The sequence below is a fragment of the Manacus vitellinus genome, unplaced genomic scaffold, assembly GCF_001715985.3.
Source record: "Manacus vitellinus isolate BGI_N305 unplaced genomic scaffold, ASM171598v3 scaffold_5_pilon, whole genome shotgun sequence".
NCBI classification, from domain to species: domain Eukaryota; kingdom Metazoa; phylum Chordata; class Aves; order Passeriformes; family Pipridae; genus Manacus; species Manacus vitellinus.
The window spans coordinates 15,057,200-15,081,275 of NW_021940682.1; the positions used below are offsets into that span (position 1 = coordinate 15,057,200).

At 42.1% G+C, this 24,076-nt stretch overlaps 1 protein-coding gene across 6 annotated transcripts in view; it reads right to left on the reverse strand.

Annotated features, from left to right (window-relative positions):
* The window catches only part of RBFOX2 (RNA binding fox-1 homolog 2), a 109,382-nt gene that overhangs the window by 6,107 nt on the left and 79,199 nt on the right, over positions 1–24,076 (reverse strand). For 4 of the 6 annotated variants that reach the window (XM_018080298.2, XM_018080297.3, XM_018080296.3 and 1 more), the window contains exons 5-10: positions 15,919–16,011; positions 13,098–13,158; positions 10,697–10,750; positions 10,463–10,555; positions 9,207–9,339; positions 1,242–1,284 (exon numbers count right to left, since the gene is read on the reverse strand). In XM_018080298.2, the coding sequence (XP_017935787.1) occupies positions 1,242–1,284; positions 9,207–9,339; positions 10,463–10,555; positions 10,697–10,750; positions 13,098–13,158; positions 15,919–16,011 (477 nt within the window). Of the gene's footprint in view, positions 1–1,241; positions 1,285–1,492; positions 3,909–9,206; positions 9,340–10,462; positions 10,556–10,696; positions 10,751–13,097; positions 13,159–15,918; positions 16,012–24,076 lie in introns of all 6 variants that reach the window. The other 2 variants (XR_001921686.3, XR_001921685.3) reach the window with 2 other exon arrangements.

A 24,076-nucleotide genomic window follows, 5' to 3' on the forward strand; every position in this document is an offset into this window, starting at 1 on the left:
CAGGCTTTTGGATTGTCTGGGGAACATGTGAGAGAGGAACACAAGCCTAGATGTTGCTTATATTAATTCAAAGTTCTCTTTCTCTGGCTATCTGGCCAGTGTTGCTGGGACTACGCTGAACCCTTTCCCCATATAGCACTTGGGCCTTCAGACCTCAACTGCCTGTATTAGTCAGGTATTCACAAAAGCCCAAATTTAAAATGATTCTTCTGCAATGTTACTGTCCTTGGCTCATCAACAAAGCAATTTATTTTTTTTTAAATTCCTTCTTTAATGTTAGATGACAGCTTTTTCAGTACTGTCTTATATTCTCTGAAATAATACAAACATGGAAGAACAACATACACAGGAAGCTGCAATCCCAACTAAAGCAGCATTCCAATTACTGAGCATGTTAATGTAAATAAATGAGCACAATGCAATTCAGCTCAAAATAAGTCCATCTTCTCTTCCACTCTTCAGGTCCATATTAGGTGATCAATCCAAAGAGAGCGGGAGGAAGTCCAACACTACAGCTTACTATGCCAGTGTATCCTATGGTATAAGCCTCCTTTTTTTTTTTTTTTCCCTTCCTGCCTTAGACAGGCACACAAAGTATGTTGCTGGCCCTCTTTACTTCAAAGAGCCTTAATACCCCTAAGGCACAAGCACACACATAACCCTGGAGAAACGTGTAACTCATGGTACCAGTTAGATACGTTCGACCACCTGCCAAGTTTAGGCAGCGAGCCCAATTTTAGGATCTTCTATTTGTCATCTCTCAAATGTGTCTTCTCCACCCCCAAACTGCCATATAACAGAATTTAAGAAGCAGAAAGGGCTAGAACCCCTTCTGGTATTTCTGTATTAGAAGGGTGGCATATGTGCACCAGGAATGAGCATGAATGAATTAAAAGAGGTGACAGGACAACGGTGTCCATTGCAGCAGGTGCTTCTAACATGGTAATGGGACAAGCATGACCTTGTTAACCCTTCCACTGAATTTATGTTTTGTTGGTTTTTTTTAGTTTTTGTTGTTTTGGTTTGGGTTTTTTTTATTTTGAATGAAATGCCACTCAGTATGAAATCTGGACACACGCCACCCTGCTACAGCGGGGGCTTGGATCACACGTGAGTCTGCGCTGCCCTAAAAAAGCCTCTGTTCCCATCTCTAATGTGGTGCTGGAATGGTTAGTATAATTCAGTTTGTTCCACTGCAATCCACAATCTGATTGGTTGGCAGGTCACACTGGCACTCCTACCTGAGGTATTTTAGCGCTAATGATTGGTTCCTGTAAGACTATTCTATAACAGAACACAGGAAGAGCAGTTCAAAAAAACACAGCTGTGGAAAGAAACAATCATACAAACAGCCCGCAGCGGGGCTCACCAGCCTTTTCTTTCCAGTGGATGCAAGCACGCTTTTCACAGGCAGGAGCGGTCTTCGCATGGGTGGGTTTTTTGGGTTTTCCCCCCGCCACCCAGATTGACCCCATTGTAGAAGAAAGATAACCTTTCTTATGATCCGAAATGAAGCCCTCTGCATCCTGGGGCAGGTTGTTTTATCAATTCAGGTGTCTTGCCAGAGTGGGACGCATCCAACAACAGATGGAATGCCTTCTTCATAGAAGAAATGGCTAGCAGGATGGTTGCCCCAGGAAAGAAAAAAGGAGTGAGGAAAAGGAGGAGGAGGAAAATGAGAAATTGGTGCGTAGCATATATGCAGAAAAAGCAGCCCAAACTTGGGACACTTCCCTTTCATCTTGCCTATGACTAACCACTCCCTGCCAGCTCAGCTCCTTTTTCTACCCTTCCTTCACACAACCCTATGGGTTCAGGCGTCCTAAGAGAACCTCAATTTAACTTCCCCCCAGTCCTAACTAAGTATCCTCTGCCATCCCTTCCAGAATCTGGACAAGTCTATCACACCAACCAGAGGGATGGAAGCACTGCAGTGAAAAGCACGACAAATCAGTGGGGCACAGGGACACTGCAATCATTCCACCTGTGACAAAGAAATTGTTTGGAAAGGCAATTTCAAGTTTGGATTATGATAACTTTTTCCTGAGCTCCACTGGAGGGCTTTGAGCAGCAATAACACAGGAAAAAGCACCACCATCTACCTTGATGGAGTTCCCTCTTCTATCAGCCTGCTTTCTGACAGAGAGACCATAGCCACCAACAGCAGTCATCAGAAGTCCACCTAATGGTTCTAACCTGACTTGGGGGCTTGCTTTTGTGTTACGTGATGGTAGTGCACTGCAGCACCAAGTCGTTACGGATATTCTTCATTACTGAAGTCTCTGTCCTTAAAACATGTTAAGTCTCTCTCCCCACCTGCAACAGAAGCTCTGAAGGAGCTTTCTCAAAAGAAGCAGGGAGTAACCCTGGCCAGTCTTTCCTTTCAATGTGGCAGACTCTTACACGCCACACTGAGGGAAGAGGCACTAAGCATCACTCATTTTCTTGGTTACTTGCTGTAGCAAAGTCAGTGGTGGGTAAAGCTAGTGTTTTAGGTGTGAAGCAGGAAAACCCAGAATCTTCTGTAGTCCTTGACACAGTTTTATAAAGAAACACTTGACTAGGCAGATCAATTTTTAAAGGACTGCACACATAACAGTATATGTAAGAATGAAGAAATGCACCCAGTATCTCTATGCTCAGAGAGCACATCTTCCAACTGGTGTACCTGGGCTGGGAAAAGCACCTCTACAAGACTTGATCCTCTACATAAGCCAACAAAATCCAAAAGCTAGTTCCATCCATTATCCTGAGTGTAACCCCAGGATCCTCTTTATAAATGTCAGGAATAGCACCTTCAAAGGAATGGGAATGTGAAATTCATGCTGACAACTGTGTCACTACCCAGTACAAAAACTTCCCCAGCTCCAAAGAGCTATGACCTACAATATCACAAAAGGAAACTCTGCTAGAGCTAGGCAGGCCACAAGTTGCAATGGCAGTAGTGAACCTGAACATATTTGCTTTGAAAGGCATATTCCTGCTCTGCAACAGCTCTCCCCCTCCCACTTTTCTCACTGGCCAGTTCAAATACCTCCATCTACAACCCACCTAGGTAAACAGAGTTGCCCTGGAGATTTGCAATACAGACTGACTGGGTAGGACAAAGACAATGACAGGACAAAGTCTCCCATGGTACCACAGCTAATTCCCAGACAGGAAGAGGCTGCTGACTCTTGTAACCGAACATCTCAACATATTTGTACTCTACAATTCCCCAAAGAGATGAGAGAATCTAGCCTATTTAGGTACCATTTCTACTAGCAAAATCAGATGTCAGTTTTCACTCTAGCATCTCAGTCTCCATTTTTAATCAGTCCCAGTGTCTTCCCCAAAGGGAAAATCTCCACATCCCAGTGGCACATGAACATTTTTAAACATACAGCTTGCTCAGTTTAGTGTGGGCTGCACAAATCAAACCTGAAAGGGCCCCAAGAGGGAAGAGAAAGGGGAGGGTGAAGGGGGAGAAGGAAAGGGAAGGTCTGAGGCTAAACCAGTCCTGTTATTTTTATATTCAAATTATGAGAGAAGTGTTGAGAGAAATTTTAATTTGCTAGTCGTCTCTCAGGCTGATTAGTATCAGTGTGCGTGTGGGGGACAGGACACCCAGTGAACTGACCCTGGCAATGATCAGGAAACCCAAAGGCTTAGGTCTTGCACCCAGGGGCAAGCGCAGTGACAGAGAAGCATGCTTGCATTCCTAAATATATAAATATATATATCCACAAGGAAGAAGAAAATTAAAGTAAATGATATTTAAAAAAACAAACCAAACCAAACAAACAAACCAAAAGAAAAAGAAAACAAAACAAAAAAAGGCTGGCTTGTCAGGGGTTGGGGACGAGAAGGCTCCGGTGTGTGTACTTACATAGAGGTCAGCACCGTAAAATCCGTCCTGGTAAACCACACTGCAGAAAATCCACACAAAAACAAAAAAACAAAAAAACAAAAAACAAAAGAACAGAAAACACATTCCGGTTATTGAGGACGGCAGCATGCACATGCGTTTTACACAGGCAGGTGATGTATGAATCCACAACCTGGGCTTTTGGCAGGAGCAAATCAGCAAGAGAATGTGTGTGCGCACGCACGCTAGACGGCTCCAAGTCATCTTCCATGGCATGCAGAGGGGGAAGGGGCGGGCAGAGGGGGAGACAGTATGCGAAGGAGAGAGGGAGGGGAACCACCATCTTGTACCATAAATATAGACTCAAAAAGATCTGATGTCCTGAAGAAGAGAAACAAGGGTTTAGAAACCTCCACTCTTGGTTATTTTCCTGGAATGAGTTTAGTTACCCCCTAAGCATGTGGAAACATTGGCTTCCTGAAGTGGGTTTGTGAAATTGAGGAGCCCCTCAGAAGGCATCCCACGGGGGCTGGAATCACCTATGTCAGGAAGTGTGGTTCAGAGACTTGTGCCTGATTACATATTTCAGGCTTCACAGGGCTGCATGACTTTGTTTCTGACATCCATACATCACCTGCTTTTACCCTGCACATTAGACATGCGATAAGATTTGGCTGATCACACAAGCATGCAAAGTATTATTATTCAGCATCTTAAAGAACCGATGCAACACCTCAGGAAAACAAGTCAATCAATTCTGATCAAAGTAAACACAGAGAAATGTAATTGAAAAGAAAAAACCAAAAATACCCACAATGCATTGCTTTCACAAGCAGAGATAATGAGCTAAAAAGGTTAGGTGACTGGTCCAAGGTCCGAGAATTGAAAGGTGCAGTGGGAGTCCCTGGTAGTAACAACCTATTCCATAGCAGAAAGGAGCAACTGGAAGGGTTTCCATGGGATGGTGCTTTTTCTGCGTTAAGCCATAGTTTTCTTTCTCTCAGAACTTCAAGCAGGAAAACTGTTAAACAGAGCCTGGGATTCCCAAAGAGCTGCTCTTACCAGAGCATTCACTAGCTTAAGACTATGCAGCTTGCTCTGGGGACAGGGGTTGGGGAAGGATGAGGAAGGAAGAGAGGGTATGCCCCCCACCCATTTGAGTTCAGCGTGTGCTTCACATACTGAGGAATTTCCTCCTGCTTTGTCCTATCAATAGCTCCGCACAAACTTGCTCAAGGCTTTAAAAAGCATTAGCCCCACCACCTGTGATGTTCATGGATCTGATGTGTATGACTTACCCATAGCATTAAGGAAAAAGAAGGTATGGAACACTAGCTATTCTTTTGACTATTATTTTTTGCTTATCAGATGAAACGTGAAATGCTGCCAAGAGCCTGCCACCCTCAGACACCCACCTATTGTAAGGCACACACACGCAAAAAAAGCCCAGCAGATCTTGCCAAAATTCTGCATGCTATTACTAAAAAAAAATAAAATTAAAAAAAAATCTTGCCATGTTAGCTACTGCTTGAATAATTTAGTCTTGCTGTCTTCCCCAGGAAAAGTACACTCCATTCCCAATGGACAAAGTTACTGTAGTCTCCAAGAGCGCTGGGAGCAGGTATGAAGATAGAGACCCTTGTTAGAGGAAGAGGGGAGCCACTTCAGCAGGGAGAAGCAGGCCATAAGATCATGTTTGTTGAAGCTAAATTTTTACAACCACATAACAAAGAATTTGGCTCCTGGGGCAGTGACTTACATTGCTGGGTTCTCTATCTAGGACCAGGAGTGTTTTAGCAGTGATACTCCACCTGCTCCTGCAGGAAAGGCAAACGCATGACAGAGGAAGTGACTTGGTTTATGAACAGGTTATCAGTTTTAACAGTTATTCCGAACACAATCAGTTGGATGAATATAAGCATTACCACATTGGATCAGGCCGCTATTTCTGTCAGCAAGAAATGCTAGCATCAGCTCTCCAGAGAAAACTGCAAGGAACACTATTAACAGGTAAGAGTAAGACTTCCTGGATCAAAATAACCAAGCACACGTGCATCCTCCATCTCTCCTTTAGTTAGGACTTGACTGACATCAACTCGCAGGGTTGAAATTAGCAAGGTTTATTTATATGCTAGAATATCCATATTTGTTGCTTCTTAATGCTCGCAAAAAAATGAGAGAATTCCATCATTTGAGAATCACAGAGGCCATTCTGGTAATGTAGCCTGACCAGAAACATAAAGCAGTCCAGCAGCCCATCAAATCTGTGTCATCTGCAAAAAACACACTAACTGAGCTAAAACACGTCCACGGGAAAAAGAATTATGCTGGGTTTGTAAAGCAGCCAGCATATCATTTAGGTGTACCAACAGTTGACTGTGCTGTAAAAAGAACCAAAAAACCACTCCAAACCCGCAACGCTCCCTGCTGCCTTGTACCTAGTCTTTTATCTGCTGTGGCTTTGAACCTGTGAATCCTCTACATATTTACACTCCTAGACTAAATTACTCTTTACTAAGGCAAGTCCACTCTTCATATAGGTACTTAATGACCACGAACAAGTCAAAGACTAACCTACAGTTTGAGAAATAAAATTTATCAAGCTTATTTAGCTTTCAGAGTTTTACAGTAGGCAAGTTTTTATCACACTATCTAAATTCTTACAGCTTTTGGTCTGAAGTGTAATTTGTCAGCATTCTCATTTAAAAAGCGTGGCTGCTACAAATCAGGGCAATATTCCAGTACAGTTTTTACTCATGCTATATATCAGAGGTCTCCTTATTTCTACTGAGTGGTATCTCAGTTATAAACTGAAGGTGGCATTTGTATTCAAAGTCAGGCTCAGGTGACTATCTAACACCATCTCCAAGAGTCGAAGCAACTGCTTTCTGAGGTATGGATAGCCTTCCCTGGATAAACATCCATGTCCATACATAAGTATGGAAATTCCAATTACACACTGGTAAATCTTAGTTTGAGTTCTTGAAATAAATATTAAATCATTAAGAGTTATGATTTCTTGCACCTTCCTCTGGTCTAGCACTTGACACTGTCAAAACTTACTCTAACCTGAATGGCCCTCAGGTCTGATCCAGTATGGCAATACCAACGAGCTTTTATTAATCTATATTCTGTGTTTTTTAAATTCTGCTAAGCTCTCAAATGCAGTGATACCATTAAGTTTTGTAATTTAAACACCACTGAGGTTTGTGAAAACCAATTCCTTCCACCAGGTTTGAGTTAACCTGCAGCTTACTTTACCGTACTTCCACATTACTCACTATGTCTTGGTCACTCATGTGTTGCTGACTGATCTTGTAGTGTCATCTTTCCACTGGCCAGGAAGAAACTAACTGATGCAGGGCAAGGTGTCAGGAACATGTGCCTGTCCCTGACCTCATGGAGGTCAACAGTGCCCACATGGAGCAGTGGCTGTCCAGGTTACTGCAACATGGAATTGAATAGCACATTTTGTATGATTCCACTAGGAAACAAATTTGGTCTACAAAAAAACTTTTGGAGACTCAGACTATGATGACAAAAAACACCAGCAGTTAATTACACCCAAGTGCTTGGACTAGGGACAGTCCTGGGCCATCTGTGAACCTGTCTTGCTTACTGCTGCCCTTGTCAATGTTTACTACATAGTGTCCTGCCCATGAAGACATGGAATCAGTCAGCACAGTCGAAAAACTCGATGTAATGTAAGTAAATACAGACATGAGACAGTATTTGGGATGGCTAATAAATGGAGCCTGGCCCACATTCCAAATGGAAATAAACCTTTTACAGGGACTCAGGCTGGATTTATATCAAAGACAAGCCCTCCCAGTGCCCCACTCATGACAGCCTCTTGCTAGGAAAGCTTAGCCATTACTCCCAGGGATGAAGAGCACATTTCCTCTCCCTGGTGCAAATATTTCATATTCTGCTAGAAGGCAGCACTTAGCTCAGTTTTGCTTCTCTGTTAAGCTGTGGAGCACTTCCTAATAAAACTTGACTGGGTCATTTTTAGAGCAACAGACAAGTTGCAGGTCAGAGGTTATGTTTAGAGGATAACATGAACTAGAAGTGGTAGAAGAAAGAGGTGGATCTGAAAACCCAGAAGAAACACTGTTCAGAAGACCAACATTCAGGCAGGAGGTTTCATTTAAAGTCTTCTGGTGAATTAAATACAAACATTGTCTAGCTTTGCTCTCCGGCAAATCTGGCAGACACATGACCACTGCAGCTTGCTTCCTCGAGCTCCACTTTAAATATCAGATGGGACTCTAAAAAGAAAGGGCCACAGAAGCTCTCACCACTTAATCTGCTATAGAAGGTACTGTAAGTTTATCAGGTCAGCTCCCTGCACTGATGTGTGTGGATTCCACCTTTCTTTTTAATAAAAGATTTGTGATTTATTTTCTTCCCTTTTGGGCCTAGTCTAAAGAAAAAAAAGAAAAGGGTCAGTCCACTTCTCTGTCTCGGAGGATTCATTCCTACTCCTGTTCTTTCTGAGAACATGGTCTGGAAAATATGGCAAGTAAAACTCCAGAGACAATATGAATAAAGCATCCTCAAAATCAGAAACAAACAAAAAAAAGACAGTTTGGAAGGGATTTGCTGATTTATCTGTCATTCCATCACATTTACACAAACCAACAAAAACCCCAAACAAACTCACATACGGACCTAGTTCCCTGTACTTTTAAACAGCGGAATATTCTTTTGTAACAGCATCTATTCCACTGCATTACTAGTGAAAAGTCTGAGGGCAAAGAATGCTAAGGCCATGCATTCACTGCTGCTTCATTGCACTTTTATTTTCCCTACATCCCAAACACTCCCAGCTTTAAATTAATGGACTTGATTAATCTTTGTTTTAAACCTTTTTAAACCGTCTCCAACAAAGAAAGCAAATCCATTGTGGGTAACTGGCTCTTCTGTGTCCTACTGCCAGATGGTGAGGCATGAAGGTAATGGATAATATTCCTCAATCCGGGATACGAAAACGCAAATGGAGTGCAAAGAGCAGAACCTTTTCAGGAATTTTAGATCTTCTCTCTTTGTGTCCTTCTCAGCAGCACTATAACATTTGGGTCAATGGATGACAAACGCCCCATAGACAAATTGAGAAATTATGAGAAGGAATTCATCAGCGCTTGAAGCTGTCACAAGTACTGAAAATTGTTTCAATCAAAAACTCAACACAGAAAAATTTAGATTTGCCCCCACTGGATTCCATCATGTGCAGAATGCTCTGGCACTAGCAATATCTTGACTCTCACCATCCAGACAATTTTAGGGTTGTTTTGTTAACTGATTAGCTACTTGACACAGTTGTGCAGAGCACTCTGCTCTTGTGACCTGTGCTTACCCTGGGTAGGCAGGGATGGCCGTGGGAGGTACCGCCCGGACTGCCCCATACACTGTCCTTCCTCGGCCCCTCAGATGGGCGCCCCGAAATGCGGCTGCTGTGGTGGCTGCAGTTGGATAGGGGAAGCCTGGAACTGTAAAGACAGACAAAGTGGAAGGTGAAAAGGATCTGAGGTCTTTCCCAGAGAACAACCACCTGCTTCAAACAAAGTGACACAATAGCTCCACAGCAGTGGGACGTTTTGCATCAATCCTGCAGAGGGACATGCTTATAACCCAGCAAGCATCCCATACAGACTTCCTTCTACACCATGGCCCTTTGTGGGGAGAAGGGTTGCAGAGAGGTTTGGCATGCAAGAGGTTAATGTTTTGGCATGCCTTACCCACCCCAAACAGGGTTCAAATCCCCCCACCTTCTGACACTGCCATGCAGTCTGGTTAGAGTCTGAGAAGCGCGGGGAGTTACTATCAATACAGCACGCGGTTCTTCCAAAACTGCAGAGGCTCTTTAAAATAATTGGTCAAGAGGCCCTTAAAGTCAACCAACTTACATCAGTCTCTTCCCTCCTTTCCCCTCCCACTCTTTGCCACCCAATCCTCTGTATGTTCATTTTAAAGCCTGAAAGACAAGATAGCCCATATAACAGCAGCAGAAATTTCCCATAAAGTGCCAGTTTACTGAGAGCCCACCTTCATTTAACAAGTGTGACCAATAACCAGCACCACATATAGTGATGCCTATATTACACTTTAAACTGGAGTAAACTGGCTCGTGATGAAATGACGTAAAACCTCACAGGCATCTGCAAACACGTAATAATCAGATACCGAGAGGGAACGAGTCCCAGGGCACAAACCAAACCCAACCCAACGTGCGTCCAGGTACATGCCACTAGGGGCCCTGCAGACTTGCGGTTTAGCAGCTTGTATAATATGTACTTTAGGGATTTGTCTGTTTGGTTTCTTCGATTTCTAAAGCGGGGAGGGGGGGCAAGGGAATGGCCTATTGCTCACACACACCCTCCCCTTGTTCTGCAGCTTCCTTGTTGTTCAGAAAGACACATTCAGTAGTACAGCAACACACTGCAGATGAACAAGTTACAGCAACTGCACAGTATACTTTGGCTCAAGGTGAACTCATTCCCAGTGAGACCCATCCTTTCAAGTATATATTATACAGACTGGAGAGAAGAAGGGTAACAGGTCATTGTTAACTCAAGCACAGTAACAACACAGGGGTCAACGGGGGTTACTTACTGATTAAAGGAATGTAAGTGTTAATACCCCCCCTTCCTGAGAGGGGCACTGCGGCGTCATTGCCGAGCGAGACATCTGCTTGAAAGCTGGACGCTATTTTAATTTTAAAAAGAATAAAAAAAGAAAAAACAAAACAAAACCATAAAAAGGTTATAAAGAAACAGCAGATTAAGAACATAAACAAACACCACTGCAGTTAAATGGCAGAAGTGGAAGTGTCTGCTTAAGCTCTACCTGCATATAACTCAGGGCCGTACACCGCTCCAACCACAGGACTCAACTTCCAACCTGAAACAACAAAGACTGCAGTGAATGCCAAAATCTACACCAAGAGAAGGAACGGGCAGCATGGGTAGGGGGAACAGTCTCTTGCATGCGGCCCCAGCTTCACATGCATAGCTCTTTCCAACTTCTGCTTCGCCTCAATCCCCCTTGGTGTAGATGGAGGCCAACTGCCTTTTTCTAATGTCAAGTTCTAGGTACAGGTCGCTGTATCAGAGGGAACAGCAAAACATCAGCTGATCCGAAGCACGGCAGAGGCACCGCTGAGGGAATGCCAACTGCCTTATACGCATATTCGCCGTGAGCACCATGCGACCTGGCATTCCCTGCTGAACCTTGCTGCCAACTCCTCCCTCCTTTACCAGGAACACCGCAGATCCAAGCCCTCTCTAAAGCCACTGGCCCAGACTGTCATCTCAGGCAAGTCAACCTATAGCCCTGAATTCTCAAAACACCGTTCTGTCTTGTTTCCTAGAGAACTGCTGAAAAATAACAGTGTCTGAATTTCCTCATTAACTGCATTACACAACTATGGTTCATAAAGCCTATTAGCATTCTGTTCATCTCACATTTTCTTCTCTCTGTTATTTTAGTATTTCCTGTCTTCTTTGTGCTGCTTTTCAGGTGAAAGCCTTCACAGAGAATTGATTTTAATATAATCTGGATAATTGGCAAGAACTGCAAATCATCAACATAAGATGATTCCCTACAAGAGAATAGGGTTAAAAAACTATGGGTATGAGGAGGAACGTATTTCCAGTCAGATCTAGAAACCTATCTGTCCTTTTCCCCTCCATCTCTCCAATAGGGGAGAGAAGGGGTGTAAAGCTAACAACATAATCTGGTTAGCTTCCACGAAGCATTCCTTTCAGGAAAGATCTCAGCTGTTCAGCTAGGAATCACACAGGCTTTATTATTTAAATAAATCCATACCCTTCCTCTGTCTTGGAGCCCTGGTGCACTTACTGAACTTTAACACCTCAAACCACTCTAGAAATCAAACTTTGTGAACTGCAGTCCATCAACACCACCCCTTCATCTGCTGGCAGGTTATCAATGAGAGATGCAGTGCAAGCTCCCTCTATAAGAACAGGCAGGCTTCTGTTGCACTGCCCACCCTGATGGCAAAATACTCCAGTGGCTGCAACAAGTGGACTGGGAATCAACTCTCAAATTGACTAACAGTTGTACACCCACTTGTCAGTATGCCCTAAGCCTGGCCTAATACTAAATACCTCTGCATAGCTTTGAAGCGAGCTTTAAACTCCTGGTTGCAAAAGCAAAATATTCTTGCCTCTTATCAGTTTCACAAGTACACCAAGTTCTGTTACCAGTCACATGCATGACACTTTATGCCCTTGTTTTCAGGACAATATAGCACGGTTGCATTGCCTTTTGCTACAAAATCCTTTCAGGTACTGAAACTCAGAATACCAGCCCTTTTGCCTGGCCCTGTTTCCCCAGCTCTGCACCCAAAATCAGATTTATTTGCCAGGAGCCACTCAACAGGTCAGCAGTAGAGGCACATATAAAATTTTTATCTTCTGACTTCAGAGCCTTATGTTATAATCAAAAAAGGTTCTCACACTAGCAACTAACTACCTGTACACAGTTTCCTGCCTTGCTGAAGCTGTTTGGGAACATTTTCAGACCAAAAAGAACTTGCCTGCCTGTTTCAAGACAAAGACTCAGATTCAAAATCTTTATCAAAGCAGCATTCATTTCTGCCGGGAGAATGACTTTTTATGCTATATATGCCTATGCAATAAAATTACTGTACAGAGGACCACCAAGATATCCCGATGAAACAGGATTCTTCATTATCCAAACAACTTGGCCTTTCTCTATTTAGGTTCACTAGAAAATTACTGAACACAAGCAAAATCTGTAACAAAAAGCGAGCACAGCAGCAGTGCAAAGCCTGTTTTCCTGGTTGCTTGGGGACAGCTATAGTTTTACAGACAGAACCTAAACTGAGATACAGCTAATTACGCATCTTAAGTTATGCTTCTGCATTCATGTTTAGGTATCTATGTGATGGCAATGAGACACAGGAGCACTGCATATCCCACTGTACAGCATCAGTTTGCAGTAGTAGGGCAGGCAACTCATCACTCCTTGGCATCTTCACTTAGCTTGGCCATGTCGGGCATATCCCTACTTCTCTTTGTCCCCACTTCTCCATCTGGAAAATGGTATTTCTCCACAAAAACTTTCAGGTTATACTGAAGAATAAATTAGGGTTTGTGGGGTTCTGTTGGTTTCTTTTGGTCCTGAGGAGAGGTCATGACTTTTCCCTTTCGTCTTTCTTCAAACGTTTCAGCTCATCAGTAGTACAAACAGTCTCTCTTACCATTTGCATAAGGTGTGACCATCTTCTTATTGGTCATCACTCGTGCAGTGGCGTTGTTAACCTGAAAGTAAGAAAGGGGAGGGGGAGGAGAGGGAAGGAAGCATAGGACGTTAGGGAAAATGGTGGAAAACCCAGATACCACACATACACACACACACACACACACTATACTTCTCTGAGCAAAAAAAATTAATTTTACATTAATGCGATCTTTAAATTACTTTTAACAGTTGCCATTTAATTATAAAAGTTACAGCTAAATGTGGCATTTTAAAATTATGCATTAAACAAAAGGCCAACGAGAGTAAAGTGCAGATTCTCCACCGCCCTGCCATCCTTCGGCACAGGATTATTTACAGCTCAGTGATCCAAAGGGCAAAACTTGATGTTTTGTCCAGGTTCTGTTCAAGAGGCAGCAATAATTTCTGCAGCCCAGGGCAGGAGAACTGAACCAGGTGACACACAAACTGACCTGTTTCTCAAGCTCACTGCTGGAATTGGGGCCCAGCAGGTCTCTGGCAGGCATGCTTTTGGATAGAAAAAGGTAGCTTGGAGTCCATCAGCTTTAGATTTGAACTCCCAAGACTTGAGGAAGTCTCTGGAACACCACGAACTGTTTGGACGGTCTATATTCACTGATTTCTTCCCCAAAATCTTAAAATCTTTTTCCAGATTATTTTTTCCTTGTCACATATCTCACAGAGCAAAAAGAAGAAATATATAGCAGCAGACCTGGGTCTTTTTTTGGTTTTATTGTGTCCTCCACCCTCTTTGCAGAGCTCTGTATAGTTCCAAGCAGTTTGATTGCTCAAGCAAGTGGGGTGTTACCACAGAGATGGTGCTGGTAAAGAAAAGATGGACTAGTTTGGAAGCCAAGTTACTGCAGCCCTGTGTCAGACAGCCTCAAAGTTCCTGCAAGGAGGGTGAAGTCTTTATGTATCATCAATAATTTACCAAAACCCATGCCAAATGTGAATTGAGGTCAGGGTGAAGAAGGAAAAAAGTGGATATAAAAATAAAAGCTGCCTCAGGCCCTTGAGATGTATGGATGGCGAGCATACACAGGGTGGGGAGTCCAGAGCTACATTTTACTCTTGTTTCAGCCCCAAAACAATAGAAACATTACACATTTAAAAAGAGAGAATGGGAAACAACAATGATGAGACTGAGAGCATGCAGTTAAACACACACAGATAAAAAAAAAAGAAAAAAAAAAACACCACAATTGATTCAGAGGGTGGGGAGGGGAGGAGTGAGGGGATAAGGTCTCACAAACAATCATTTAGATGGAGCGAGTGCCTGAAATCAGCTGCTACAGCAAAGTGCAACACAAGCACTTAAAGGAAAAATTGCCAGAACCGATCAGAAACCACCAGTCAGCAAAGAGACCAACAGCTGCATTTAACTTAGTAAAGAAATAAACTGGGGAGGGGGGAGAAACAAAAAGAGAGAAAACAAACAGTAACAGCTACAAACAGGTCTCAGATAGAAAGAGCAGCAGAAAGAAGGGGCAGGAGAGAGAAGAGGAAATGGGTGCATTAATAAAAACCAGCCAAACTGGAGTTCAGTAACTCTGAGTAAGATGTGCAAGGGGAAATCACCATGAAGTCAGTAATCAAACAGCTCAGACTGCTACAAAACAATATGTACATCCAAAGTCCAGGCGGCATTACTCAACAGCATTGAAAATAAAAGGGGGAGAAGGGGGAAGGAGGTGGGTGGGGACAACAAGTCAAATCACATTTCGTAGTGTTAATGTGAGATGGCAGATGGATTTTTTCTTTCTTAATTTTTTTTGTAATTTTAAGAAAAATTTAAAAAAAAAAAAAAGAAAAAAGCTTCTTCTCTAGCGCTTTCGTTTCACTTACCGCCAACTCGTACCATCGCCAGCATTGTGTATAGTTACCATGGAAAGAGTGAGTCAAGTGAAGGGCCCTAAACGCTAAACCATCGGAAAGGGAAATAAAAAAACAAAACAAAAAAAAAAGCAAAATATGCAGACATCTTACTCAAAAACGGTGGCTTTTTCTGTTTCAATATTCTTACTTTTTGGATTTTTGTTGGGGTTTTTTTGTTGTTGTGGTTTTTTTGTTTTTTTTTTTTAAGAAAGAGGGAGAGACGGATGATGCCAGTTAGCCTTCAACACAGTGGAACACCAAACTGGTCAACACCAGGCATGCCCAACATCTGGCCACGTTGGCCAGCCACACATTAACCCTTCCCTCCCCTGTGGCGAGAGCTAGAAGCTTTAAGGATTAGCTTTCACCGAGCCTACTTTTGACCATGGGCAGGTCAAGAAACCAGCAATGTGTATAGCACAGCCCACTTGGGGCTTCTGCCCCCATGTCTCCCAAACCCTCCCCACCACAGGCATCATCTCACACTTGCATGGAGGAGAACTGGCCTCAGAGGAAAGAGAGGATACTGACTGGCCCCCTGCTTTCTTTTTTGGACACAGAGTTAGAAGTTGGACAGTACTCTTTCAGTTAGTTTTGTTCAGGCCTGGTAACAGGAAATCGGAGCCTCGCAAACTGAAGCAAAGGAAAAATCAAGACAGCAGAAGGGCAAAAATTTGGAGTGGGTGGGAATAAAACATAATAAAAGAAGAAAGAAAAGAAAAAAATACCCAAAACAACAATAAAAATATTCTGTAAAGGGTGTAAACTTCTATACATTTCAGTGCAGGGAGGTGAAGGACACAGACACAAACACACACGCACACACGAGACTGGGATCCAAATGTGAAATAAGTGAGGCAAGACACAAAAAGAAATCAAAAGAATAAATATAAAGAAGAAATTGAATTACTGAAGACATGCACCTCGATTTTACGGCCCTCTACCACGGTGCCGTGTAATTTCTCCCTGGCCCTGTCTGCATCAGCACTATTCTCGAAAGTTACGAACCCGAATCCCTGCATGCAGCGGGAGAAGGGGGGAAAACATGCACATCGTTATATATTGAAATACTGATCTCTAGGTAAATAGAGAAAAAATATCACAGTATGAAATCAACATCAGCACAACTCAGCAATAACCTCCTAGAGTCACATTGTTGGTTCATGCATGTTTCATAAATGAAAGAAATTAAATTCAATAAAAAAAGGAACCGTAATCATAATAAGAATAATAAGAGTAATTAAAAAAAAAAGAAAACATAAAAGCAATTGAGGCCAGACCAAAAAAGAAGTACAAAGTTACTCGAGACAATTTTTCATTTTGTTTTGTTTTCTTTGGGTTTTTTTTGTTTAAAAACACTAAACCCTGCTCCAACATAGGTAAGCTGGTCAAGCCCAAGCAGGGCTTCTCTCCCCTCTGCTAATGAACACATGCTTTGCAGGACCCCCACCCACCCCAACACAGTACAGGACATTGAGCAGCACTTTGTTCTCTTGAGAAACTGCTACAAGAGTAAGCAGCAATCTGAGTTCATGCCTGGCACCAGGAAGTCTGCGAAGCTTTGGGCAAATCAAACACTGAACCTTGCTTTTTTCACCTGTAAAATGGAGACAATAATAATTACCTACCTTAGAACACTGTTGAGAGGAAGGGCTCTTTGTAAAGCATCCCTTGTAAGCTCTTCAGGGCACAGCTCATGTCTACTCCTAAACCTGTAACTTCCCTAATGACATATGAGACCCTGAAAGTAAGCAGGGCTTCTAGGTGGCACCATCAAATAACATTACTTAATGTGAAGATTTAGAGTATCACATACTGTAGTGTCAAAATCTTCCCATCTCTGAGTACTGTGTTGGACTTGACTGTAAATCTAAACACCTAAATACCAATTCAGTGGTCAAGGCAGGTTTTGTCTGACACTGCTGACCCACTGCTACCTCCCTCCTACCCTGCTACCCACCTTACTTGGCTTTGTTCTGAGATGGCAACCTCTGGGCTGTGGATAGCAACAGATCTCTGCCTAGTTAGACCAGAAAGTTTCAGAAAAACTGACATGTCCTGCTTGGCGCAACCACAAAGGCCCAAGGACTGCCAAAACGTTGCTTTAGCTGGACGAATTTAGGTTTACCGCATCCATGAAGGCACATGCAACACGCCTGTCCTACATGCTCATGCTGCTGCCAACTCGTGCAGCAGGGCAGGGTAAGAGATCATGCTTCCTTCCACAGAGATGAATGCACTGACATTAAAGAGAGAGCCAACATGACTAAGTGAATTAGGATTTTAACTAGTAACAAATGGCATCTTAATAAGGACAACTGTGATGAGATACTCTTCATGCCATTACAGAGAGCAGACACAAATGAAAAATGTTGTTGCATTCTGCTTTTAGGGTATCTTAAGAACAGAAGTAATTGGCTCCTGTGGCTTGGTATAAAGCAAATACTGATTTAATGTACTGGTTTAATCTCCACTAGCTTCAATACCCTCAGGAGCAGAACAACAAAGCTTACATTTGATGCAATGGAAACTCACAATGTTCATTGAAAAGCAAGGTGATGAGAGTGATCTACAGCTATGCCTGTCAGGGAAATGGCATGCTGGCCACTTGGCCTCCTCCATGCACCTTGGGGTCCCATAGGTATGGACTGGACACCCCAAAAAACAGACAGCATAATGATTTCTAAGCATTGTTAGCAATGAGACACAAGCAAGCTATTATTCTTCAAGTGTTTTTTAAAGGTCTTTACAATACTAATCAAACAGTCCAAGCCATTTGACAAGCTGGCTTTTACAACCCACAGCTAGGTTTCCAGCACAAAACTCTTACACATTTGTAAAACAGAGGGTTGGGGTTGTTTTTGTTGTTGGTTTGTGGTTTTTTGTTGGTTTTTTTTGTTGGTTGGTTGGTTGGTTTGGGTTTTTTTTGGGGGGGGAGGTTGGTTTTTTTTTTTTAACTTCCCTCAAACCTTGAACAGCAATAATAAAAAGAACTTAGCCAAGTAGTGCAATGTTGAGATCAACAAGAGTGCTCCTTTGGGCTCCAACCCAATAATCTACAGCTTCAGATAATTTCATTTCTCCAGCTATAAATAAGGAGCTATATAAATATCAGACTGATGCCTTTTTCAGAACAGCATAAAAGTTTGCTGTTTAAATGATTTAAAATCAGAGCCACAGACACAGGAGCTAATAAAACAGCCCAACTGCATATAACTCTCAAATATGTCACAGAGAACCAAAGGGGGTGCAGGGGGTGTAATAGCAAAGCTGATTATGAAGGAATAGGGCATTGTGTCTGCTTCAAAGCACCCCTACAGAGAAAGGCAAGCCTGAGAAATAGAGCAACACCTTTCCCTCTGGTTCTGTATAATGGGGAAAAAGTATCTTCTAAAGGCTGGAGGAGGAGGGGAGGTAAGGACTGCAACACGAATCTCTATTTCCCTCTTCTCTTTTTACATTAAAATTTCTGTTTGTTCTAGACAAGCCTGTGGAGACTGAATGAAATTTATGTCTTCGGTGATGATGTGAACTGAAAGCTGGAGTGCAGATGGAAGGTAATTTTTTAGACATTAAGCTGTGCAGGCTAGAACCAAACTAAGACTATTTTAATTCACATCTGCTTGCAATTAGTGAAGTCTGTATGGGTTTTTAAAAAACTACATTAGCATTAATTATCTTTAAACTGAGTAGGAATTTTCAGTATTTTTATTAAGTTGACTCAAGGTAGCATACAATCCACATGCAGACTATAGGAATATAATTAACAATGTGAATTAAACCAGAATTAATCTGATTCAGAACAACATAACTAATTAACCATATTGACAGATCAGTCCTTAGCAACTCACTTTGTTGAGAACCATTTAATGTCAATGCTGAATTAATGCTTTATATAGTTGACTATGGCAGAGTCAGTATTTGTGCCCTCTTGGTTTGTCATATTAATGCACCTCTTACACATTCAAATTTTCATCAGGAAAAATTTGAATGCTTGACATTTTTGTTATTTCAAAGTTTAAAAACTAGCAATTATATATATATACACATATTTTTGATGTGGGAGAGAAAAAAGCACATACATATACTTTTTTTCCTTCTCATAGATGACCTGTAAAGAATAGGGATTAATTTGTAACTAAACATATACAACAAACAATTCTCAGTTTTCCCTCCTCAAGGTTGTCTTGACCTTGGAAAAAAAAAAGAAAGAAAGGAGGAAGGAAAAAAAAAGAGATGGCAGGTATCCAATATTTACTAGCTTAGCTTTATAGCAGGTACTGGATTGCTCCATAGTAGTAGGTATGGAGTCAGAGGAAGGGAAGATCCTGGATAAAAAAAAGACTTAGGGCTTCTAAAATTTAGATTATACAAATAGCTTGGGTTTAATAATACTGTTATGATAACAAGGCTGAAATTTTCAACAATTCCTCCCCATCAGTAACTGCCATGAACTTCTCCCAAGCAGAAAATAAGTTTGACCCAGCGAACACTAAACTCCAACAACATTTTTAGGATTAGTGAGTAATTTGCAGTACCAGACTAACCCCTTTTTACCCAAAGGTTTATTGAAAGGGCCTGAAGAGACCGAGTAACTGCCACCCTTTTAGTCTGGCCTCAGACTCTGCAATAAATAACAAGCAACATGATGAGCAGTGAAAAAAAAAATAATAAATGTATATATAGTATTTGAACGTTTCCATCTCTGAAGAATGAGAAAGAAAATTTACCATGTAACCGTAAAGGGAGAAATCAAAAGCAGACGGTTCTCCTGGGTGTGGCCAGAACACAGAAATTAAACAAAAAACAACAACAAAAATAAAATAAAGTAAAATAAAAAAATAAAACCAAAGAAAACTAAACAGAGCCCCTTGAAATCCATGCACTGTTATCCCTTTGTTTGTCATGGAGTTTAGACCAGTCACCCCAGCAGCAGCATCTTTGCCTTGTACCACTGGAGCACACAGCCAGCAACCAGCCTTGCTGTCATCTGCTGCTGTGCTTGGTTCAAACCAAGTTTTTTTCTTTTGTTTCTTTCCCCTTATTTCCATAATAAACAAACTTTTAGAAGCCTGAAAAAAACGGCCAAAGAGGCAGCAGTTTAGGCTACCTGTTTGCAAGACATTTGGAAAGACTAGGAGGGTTTCAGCTATAATCCACCTGAGATGAGCAGGACTGAATGCACCGACAGCATCACACCAAAAAATCCAGAAAACATGTTACTGAAGTCACACACACAAACACACCCTTCAATTGGTGACAATCAGCATAAAACAAGCTGCCACCATTTCAGCAGCTCTTCCAGCTCCTCCCTGCCCTGTGCCTCACTTCGAGTGCATTAAAGCATACGTGTAAAACACCCATCTGCGTACCTGTGTGATCTGGTGAGGCAGATACAGGAATTAATCTGGTTAAAAAAAATGTAAATGTATCTTCAAAAAAACCCTGCGGGGCTATTTTTAAGCTGTATCATTTCCACAGTCCAGCTTGTGTCGCTCCACTGCCGATCCCTGCTGCAGAACAGAGGAGGGGGCAGAGGCCAGCAGTGGGCAGCGGGAACCCAGCTAGCACTGCTGTGCAGTGAGAGCTTGGGGCTTCAGGGCAGCTCCAGCCAGCCCAGGGCAGCTCCAGCCAGCCCAGGTCAGGGGCTTCACGGCCCACGTCATCCCTGGCTGTGTGCTGCTCCTCCTCCCTTCAATCGATCGTGGATCTCACTGTGTGGTCTGTGAGTTCAACAGGCTAAACTGGCTGAAAACAAGCTTATTTCTGTCTCTGTCTTCCTGCTGCATCAGTATTTTGCCAATTTAGCACCCTAGATTCAATTCCCTACACAGTGAAACGAGTACTCCTGGGAAGGTGCTCCCACAGGAGCAGTAAGCCAGCTTATACTATGAAAACATCAACTTCAGCCTGAAATTCAAGTTTAAATAAACCAGTTCGGTGTATGGACTAATTTAACTTGTTAGTTTAGTATTGCAGACTTCAAGGCATAAAACTACTTCAGTGAACTAGGATAAGGGGACACCAGTCACATCTCCTTCATGCCACTGGCACTCTAACGGGATTTGGTGACCTGAGAAGGTCATGCTGGTTGCCAGTACCTAATTTGTTTTTAAGCCTCTCTGTGTTAACAACACAATTTGTATTTCTGGCTCAACTGATGAAATCTGAACAAAATTTATAAAAATAGAATTAAAATGAAAATAAGACCTCTAATTCATTTCATGTAAGAAGGGGCTTTCCACTGACAGGAAACTAGGCCCAGAACAAGAGTGGCTCAACTCAAAGCACCTAATCCATTAAAAGAGAAGTAAATGCACATGTAAGCATACAGTCTTTAAGGCTTAATTATCAAAACCCGTATTCATATTTTTATCTTAACTTACAGTTAACTGCAAACATAAAATCCCACACAGCTTCCTGCACAAGCTTTTAGTTAGGACAGGTTTACTTACATAAATCCAAACGCCAATAGATGCAATTTCTTTGTGAAGACAAGATGTAACCTATTATACAACTAAGTTTTTAATTAAATATGAAGCACTTCAAGTCACTTCAGTCCTGTACAGGAACTTGGAGATCTGGATCTTCCAAGTGGAAAGCAGTGAGGGACAAACTTACAGTACCCTGAAACCATGAGCTCATCTGCACTGATATGAACTCTTATAATTTAAAAAGCTACAAAAAAAAAAAAAAGCTCCCTATTCAGCTAAGATTTCGCTATGTGCTTATGCACTCTTGGTCTCTGAATGTCATCGAGGACACATCTTGGAATGCCACATGGTACACAGCTGATGAGTAAAGAGCTTGGATTCCCTTCCCCTGCAGCTTTATGAATGCCACAGGGTACTCGTTACACAGGCAGACTGCATTAATTCGGCAAATATGTCCACTTGTTCAGTTCAGCACAATAGTGATAAAATACGCATCTAGAGGATGCATCTCCACTAACAAAACGAGCAGGAATCCTCTCATCTTCCTCTGGAGGTGTTTTATTCATGGTTCAGTGAAGTGCATGGTAAACTGCAACCATGGGCAGAATGCTATTTAAAGGCACTTGATCTGAGTCAGAACTAGAAATGTAATGGTAAACAGGATAAATTAAACAAACAGCTAGTTTCCTGGAAGCAAGCAAAAAAACCTGAAACAGATCAAGGGAAGACTTATTCTTGTTTAATAGAATGACATCAAACAAAATTAAATTCAAGGGATGTTTAAAGTTTGTATCTTCTTTCTTATACACAACAAAGCAATATAAGTGTAAAGTCTGCCAGGGCCCATATAATCCTACTGAACAGATTGAATCTGGGAAGAAATTGAGTTACAAAACAAGAATTCACATTGCTTTGAAAGAACAATCAGCAAAACTAATTATTAACTGCCTCCTACTCTGCTGTGATACAGAAAATCAACAAATAACACTTCTGAGAGAACCTGAGGCTGTGGTGGACACACTCTGCTCTCTCTTTGGTCACCAAACTTCCTAAGTACACAGAGATCCTGAATATGCAGCCAGTTTGATAGTTCCCCCAGGCTGTCGAAGAAAACTGCCCAGTCATCTCAGGTGGATTCAAAAGGAAGAATGCAACCAGCACACTTCCTTCAGTCCCTCCTACCCACCAGCGCTGGAGTGATCCCAGCAGAGTTCTCCTGCTACAGCTTGGCAGGGACAAAGCGCTGCTCGACCCCATCGCACGCTGGGTGGGGACGAACCCAGGGCAGTTTGGGATTCACCACTGTACCTTTTAAATATTTACAAAACATATACACAAAACTCTACAACCCTTAGGAACCCGGGGAAGGGAAGGGAGCATTGAGAACACAGCACAAGGCAGGCAGCAGGAGCATCTGCTTTCGGATTCCCAAGAGAGAGGAGGAGAAGAAGAAGAGAGAGAGGTTTCATATCATTAGATTAGAATGGAAACCACAGGGCAGGAAAATGCATTCAGAATTTTTTTCCTAAGGTGGAGGAAGAACCCAAGAGTGAGTGAGCGGCCTCCAGAAAGATCCATTTCCTTTGCTTCACCATCAGATCACCAAACTGTTGTTTTTCCATTATTACGTGAATACCAGGTGCTTCGTGCAGCTACACCCCACTCAAACACTGGGGCCTCCCATTTTCACGCTAAGCAGGAAGAATCTTGCATTCTTTTTAGAACAGGAATTACTTTGGGTAGAGAAGGATGCAGAGATACCATGAAATAACTCTTTGGTTGTTTTCTCATTCTGTTCAGATTCTGCCCCATCCCTCAATACAAGCTACCAGTTTTGTAACTGCTTTTTGCTGTAAGATGACAAAAAAGCAGTAGAAAACTGCATGGTCAAGGACTGGAAGAACATCTCTGCTTTTTTTTTTTTCTCCGAATATTTATGAAGGGTTCAGGATAAAATTTGTCATGGAACTCTTCAGCAGTAATTTTTGTTTTAACTGAAAACCGGAAGCCTTGGGCTTTAGCAACTGCACAAGAAGGTACTTTTTGTAATAATAAATCAAGTCTTCATAGAAAAGTCTTCTATGTCAATGTTGCCTAGAAGGGAAAGGGCAGCCGTGGGTGTTTAATACACAGGGCTGCATGGATTGGAGAGAGAGAGTGAAGTTCATGTGTGGAGAGGAAAAACACTGCTCTGGAAGGCACAGGCAGTGGGGTATGAAAGATAGAGCTCACCCCTTTGCCAGGCCAATTACTTTTGCTCTTTCTTTTGCAATAATATCCAAATAAGTAGGGATTTGATAGAGACCAGAGGCTATTCCCAAAGCCAAACAAAATTTACTAAAATCAAGAGTAATTCAGAGATAGCTTTGGCCTATAAATATCAAAAGAACAGCAGAGTGCAGAATAAATATTTACAAACTCAGCACAGCTGATTGTTTTGGTAAAGCATATAGATTTTTATCCATTCGTGGAAGAAAAACACTCTAACTAAATCATATAGATATTTACTTTTTCAGACTGTCTTGTAAAAAATCAAAACAAAAGAAAACCATGGTATTAAGCACAAATAAAGGATGGGAAAAGGGCTAAGACTCATTTATTTAATATAGAGATCAATGGCTTTCTGGTTTCCAGCTAATACAGAGAC